Source organism: Hipposideros armiger, unplaced genomic scaffold (genome assembly GCF_001890085.2).
Source record: "Hipposideros armiger isolate ML-2016 unplaced genomic scaffold, ASM189008v1 scaffold_27, whole genome shotgun sequence".
Lineage (NCBI taxonomy): Eukaryota > Metazoa > Chordata > Mammalia > Chiroptera > Hipposideridae > Hipposideros > Hipposideros armiger.
In genome coordinates, this window is record NW_017731377.1 from 4133108 (window position 1) to 4139678 (window position 6571).

General features: G+C 35.1%; 1 protein-coding gene across 1 annotated transcript in view; it reads left to right on the plus strand.

The window, feature by feature from the left end:
• The window catches only part of GLRA3 (glycine receptor alpha 3), a 157226-nt gene that overhangs the window by 24984 nt on the left and 125671 nt on the right, over positions 1-6571 (plus strand). Inside the window, exon 2 of the mRNA XM_019636133.1 lies at positions 4191-4318. Within this exon, the coding sequence (XP_019491678.1) occupies positions 4191-4318 (128 nt within the window). The remainder of the gene's footprint in view (positions 1-4190; positions 4319-6571) is intronic.

Genomic DNA, 6571 nt, shown 5'->3' on the forward strand with positions numbered 1-6571 from the left:
GGGGTTGTTACTTTGTGAGGGTGAAAAGGGTAACTATTGCATTGTTCTGTACACCTGAAACTAACAATAAAAAAAAAAAGAAAAAAAAAAGAAAACTAAAGAGACGTGGCAACCACAAAAAAAAAAAAAAGAATATAGTCAATAATAAGTTAATAACTATGTATGGTGTCGGGTAGGTACTAGACTTATCAGGGGATCACTTTGTAAATTATATAAATATCTAACCATTATGCTATACATCTGAAACTAATATAATATTGAATGTCAACTGTAATTGAAAAATTAAAACAAATTTTTTTTTTAAAGTACCAATGTCAGATCAAATTTCAGGAGGGTATGATTATTGTAATAGCCCAATTATTGTTTTTTGAATATGACAAAAAATGATGATTACAAAGATTAACAATAAATTATTAACCTGAAAAAAGATAAAGAATTATTTCATCTTATTAAACCAAAATAATCTTGTTTTTATTATTTAATTATTCAAATAATTCAGATCTTGAGAGCAAATAATGCTGTGTAATAGGGTTTGAAGCAAGTACGTGTTCGTATGCCTGGTGGCAGAGGCTCGCTAATGATCTGGAGAGATTATGGTGAATTATCTTGCTTTCATTCAGATTTTTGCCATACACAGAGGAAGCAGATAGAACACCGTACACAGTTGCTGCTCTCTTTATCTTCATAATGTTAAAAAGTTAAACCCAGAAATAACCATTGGCAGAATCATATCACGTTAAGAACAGAAAATTTTCTTATATGTGGATTGTCTAACTCTGTTATCTTCCTAAAGGTGTTCAGGGGTTCAGAATTCCAGGGGTTCTTAAGTAATGTGATAGAAAGTCAAGTATCACGTATCACATGCCACTAGCTTTCCAGTCCTTACCACTGCTTGAGTGTCAGGCAATAATTAAAGAAAAAGTTTATCAGAGGACATCTCTATCTCCACTACCAGAAAATATTCAATAGCTCATTCCTCACATTAGTTTAAATATCAAACTTTTATAAATAGCCTATTGTAATGGATAAACGATTGCTTGATACGAGATGAAAAGATGTTATTTTTAAAATGTTCTTATTACATGTTAAGATTAATGTTGGTTTGTAACATTTGAAAAAAAATATTTTAGAAGTAGGTTAATAAAAACTATTAGGAAAAGACAGACTTTTTGGAACCTGGGTATTGTATGAATGGAGACAATTATTATCATTAAGTTCTAGCATTTATCTGCCTAAAGAAATCAAATTACTTTTATTTTGTTAAAATTGTAGGCATGCAGTGGAAATTTTTTTTCCATTCCTGTCCATCATTTTTTTCTTTATTGTGCTATCTACTGCTTAATATATCTGAAAAAAAATGTATCCCAATTTTGAAAATGTTCAATTAACACTTGCTATGTTGATAATTTAACTCTCTCTCCCCCTTATGAGAAAGAAGAGTGACAGAGAGAGAGAGAGAGAGAGAGAGAGAGAGAGAGAGAGAGAGAATGAATATTTATTCTCAATATAATATTTATTGCTATTTAGTCAATTACAGTTTTTGATGATTCACTATGAGGAAACCCAAAAGGTAAACCTATATCCTTTCTTTTAAAAGCAAATCTTTCTTTTTTTTTTTTAAAGTCCTGTAAAGTAGTATTACGTAGGTAGCTGATACCATAGGAGTAAATACAATTATCCAGAGAAAGAAAAGAGGAGCAGCTCCAGGAAGGAGCTGAAGAGTGCTTGTGCTTTTTTTTTTTTAAATTAAATTTATTGGGATGACATTGGTTAGTAAAATTATATAGGTTTCAAGTATACATTTCTATAATACATCATGATATATCTGACCCCCTTTTAAAGCACAAATATAATAGAACAAATATAAAAAGAAGTCTAGGAAGACACTGTCAGAGTAGTAATGCCAGCAAAAATTGTGGAGTACAGACCTCCATAAATTCTCTCCTCCATAAAAGCAGTAAGAAAACTCAAAAACTGCCACCACCAGCTTTTTCAAAACTCTGGCAATTAACCAGAGATTTGTAGTAATCCATGAAGTAGTTTGATCAAGTTACTTAAAACATATGGTAGAGGAAAGTTCCAGAGTTATTGAGAAGGTGGTGGGATTTTGTTCTTTCTTTTTATGATGATGATGATGATTACATTAAAATAAACTTTCCAGAGATCACAATGGCAGAGGGTTCAACTGACCAGTAATAGTCAGAGATAAAGTGTCATAAAGTAATATGGAATCAACACAATAGGGAGAAAGCTTGTGCAAGTCAGAATAAGAATCATTGGGAAGGTAAGTGACTTAGAATGTCCAGAACTAGATAGAACCTCTAGAATGGGGCAGTAGTTAATAAATGCTGTTAGTTGTGATACTATGCTTTCAGAAATATCATTCTCACATTGTCATTGATGTTGAATTTTAAAATTGTGCCTATGAATCACCGACTATATGTGTGTGGTAGACAATTTAACGGTGATAGCCCCAAGTCCCATTTTCACCAGTTGTTAGAAATTCTGGCAGGAGGAATTTCATAACTTGATACTGCTGAGATCAGGTGGTGGCCATAAAGGTTCAGGGTTTGGCAACGCTCTGAGTTGAGTGACAGAGCTGGGAGGATGTGATGATTGACAGCCTGCAGGAAGTAACATCAGTTTGAATGTATCAGTTTTAAACACATGTATGCTCAGAAAGTCTGCTTCACTTTCTTAAGCAAAGTTCTGTGGATGAAAAGAGTCATATGATATTAGCAAGCAGGCCCAGGCCTTCTGGAGACCAACCTCCATAAATGAGGGGCTGGACAGGAGTGCGGTTACACTTACAGGCTTCTAGGCTGAACAGCTGCCCAAAAAGGAAAATGAGTGAGAAATACAGTAACCCTTTACTTTTCATGGACACAGGTTCTCATCATATAATATCCAGGTGCATAGACCCCATTTATAGTAATTCTCAATCTTGAATCACAAATTTTAAATCTGAACAAGATGCACTGTAGATGAATGACACAAAGTAAAAGAATGAATTGAACTGGGAATGCTACCAATATAGGAGGCACTCTAATTGAAGAAAAGAACACGACTGTTTCATCTATCAGACAGAAGTTTTATTACTGTTAACACATTTCACAGAAAGGTGATGATGTTTCCCCCCTGAAGAAAAGCAGTAAGAATTGTATTTCACAGCTGAACTTCCATGTTTTCTTATGCCTGAACCACTAAGGATACTTTTCGCTAAAAATTGCAATCAGAAATCAAGTTTGGGTAAATGTGGGAGACGAGCTCCGCAGATCCAGGGGTTCCCTCAGCTGGAGGTGGAGTGGAGGCGGAGTTGGCGAGGAAAAAACACTAAGCGGAGACACAGGAGCGCTTTCTCAAGAAGAAGTGTCTCACTTTATTTTACAGCATGCCCCTTTTTATACTGGGCAGTTTAACCATTGTTTCATTAGTATCAGGGTTTTACTTCCTCATAATTCTTATGCTCCAGGGTACAGCTAGACCTTTTCTATGCTAAAAACTAACTTATCCCAACAACGCCCAAATCTCTCCACCCTCAATCACTACAACCAAGGCCTGAGCCTTTACATAATCGCCTAAAGGAGGGTTACCATGACCACCCAACATTGATTCTAAAAACTATTGTCTAAGCAGGATCTTAAGATTTACAGGATGTGTACTTTGACCTTTACTAAGAGACTAGTAGTGTGACTAAAATTGCCCTCCTGTATAAAATATAATTATTGTGATATATCTATTAGAAGGGGTGTAAGATCTTCGTCCTACTGGGGGGCATCCAAAGGGGAATTTAAATTCTTTAAGATATAAAGCAGTATCTGTTTCTCAGTCAGAGCTTCAGAATTTGTCACGATTGCAGTGTGTTTGGCCATGTCAGATACTGAGGCGCAGACGGCTCCCGGCAGGTAAATGCAAATTTTGAAAGCCTAATAATTTGTCTTTGTTTCCAGACTGAACAGAAAATAATGTCATTTATGAGCTTTGGGCTAAAAACTTGTGAAACCTTATAAATACTGACTGTAAATCTATAAATACCTATCTGTCATTATGATTACATTCATTGTATGGTATATAAAGCTTTTCTTTTTCTTTTCAAAGGTATTTTTGCTTAGCATATTAATTTCAAATTTGTAGGTAACAATTGTTAGGACTACTGTATTCATAAAATCTATATTTTTTCTCATTTGTAGTTTGGTTGCAACAAAGGAAACAGATAGTGCAAGATCTCGAAGTGCTCCAATGTCACCTTCTGACTTTCTGGATAAATTAATGGGGAGGACATCTGGGTACGATGCAAGAATCAGACCCAATTTTAAAGGTAATTGTTCTGATTAATACTGTATATGAAATGTGTTTTAAATATGATTAAACAAGATACATTTTTAAATAGATACCTCCAAAATTTCTGATGGTTATTTCCAATAATCTTCCAAAGTATGTCTTATTAGTCAAAGTATGTCTTTAAAAAGAAATCTATTCTCATGTTCATAGCTATCATAATTTGTCTTCTTTGGACCAACAGTGTTTTTTTTTTCCCCTTCTCTAATTGTTATAATACTTATTGTCATGACAATTCATTTTAGGAAATTATATATTATATGTAACTTTAGTATATATTCTTACTAACTGGAATGGAATGGTCTCACTAATTGGAATGGAATCCTCATTAGAGCTGACAATAAACCTTCCCATATTTTAAATCCCCCAATGTCAGGACTCTCTTGTGGAGAATCAAATAGTTGTTGAATTTATGTCCTGGAGAAGAGTCTAGATAATTAAAAGCCTCCGATAATGTTTAAGAAATTATTCTACCTACCAAATGTCTTACCAAAATTTATAGGAAAGAGTGTAATTATCAGCTTGAGTACTCTTTCTTTTTCTGTTTGTATAGTGATAAGTAACTTATTTATACAAGTTATAGTGGATTATCCAGAACTACCATATGTCTTGTAATTTAATCTAGGGTAAAGGTTAGAAAACTGTTTCCATGCCCTTACTTATTTAATATCTCTTGAAATTATTCGATTTAATAAAAGATAGTCTAAGTTATAAGAATATACATCTTTTCCATGGGATTCAACTAAGCTATTTCTATTCCTAAAGATGAAAAAAACCCACAATGTATTCTACAATACTTCTTTTTTTCCTGAATTTGTTCTTATGGGATTGAAAAAGAAAGATTGCTTAGCAATGGTATAAGAATTAATTAGAGAGGATTAATGAATACCAAAAATGGATAGCAGGAGAAAAAGATAGACGTAGAATTTGTTGATAATTTATGAATAGAAAATTGCTTCAATTTAAAAATGAGTTTAACATTTAAACTGTGGGTTGCATTTTTTGACTTGTTTTTAAGCATTTTGATCATAAATATTTTCAACTAGAGGGGAGGAAAATACTGAATACAAGCTGAGAGAAAGTACTAGTGTTAAAGGGGTGAACGAGACCAGCTCGCTCAACCGAATGTCCCTGGCTTGTCAGCCAGGAGCTCACCAAACAGGTCCCTGAGAGGACTGGGAGGGAGACGAGAAATAAAAGAGAAGAGAGACAAAGTGCGGGAACAGGAGGGACTCAGTCTGCTGGTGGCAAAACTGAGACCTTGTTTATTGGGTATACAAGATTCTTAAGGGGAAGTGATTTCCTCATTTTAGGGAGCAATTCTCTAAAGCTAAAACTCATGGGCTGAGGAGAAACAGTTTCTCCTCAGCAACAAGCTATGTTATACACAATATAAACCAATGATATAGCTAGGCAAGGTTAAACTGAGGCAAATAGAAACTGTCTACAAGTCCACAGTAGAGAGTCCCAAGCATGTGAAGCAGGTCCTTGGTGGAAAGTCCCAGAGTGGTGATGTATGTTGAAGCTGCAAGTCCATAGTCCATGAGCAACTGAGTCCCTTAGTCCATAAGCTTTTCCTATCAGCAAGCTGGGGTCTTTACTCTTGGCACTTGCGTTGTCTGGAAGCAGTTTAAGGCAGAAGCACTGTCCCACAGGTCCCCACCAAACTGCTCCAAGGCTGCTCACCCCAGGCATGTATCTACCTGGAGACCCAAGCTTGCCAACCTAAAGCCTCAGTGTCCCTGGCTGGTCCCAGCCAGCTCCCAACAAAGGGGTATCATGTAAAAATGAAAATGAGAAATTTCAGCATTCTGAGGATCTTTTACAAATTGAGGGAAAGCAGTATCCTCATACAGACATTTGTCTTTAATAAAATTATTGCGTGTGCTGTTATTGTGTTATTCTCCAAAACAATTCTCTTTTAAAAAAATCTGATCTCTTCTATCATCTACGGCTAACATCCTTCCACTCATATCCTTCACTCTTGATCCTTCCCTCTAGATATAAGGAGAATAGTTCAGATTTGTCCTCTACATCACTTTTTGATATTACATGGTATCATTTGTATACTTTTGGAATGTTCAGGAACATTTTAGTTCTGTACTCGTACTTTGGTTTCTTGACAGTCCTCTTTATCCTGAAACCATTTTCCTTGAATACGAAGTCATGGGGCTGTGTCACATGTTGCTAGGCAGGTGCTATTTTGTATGTTTAGCTGTTTTTTTTTTTTTTT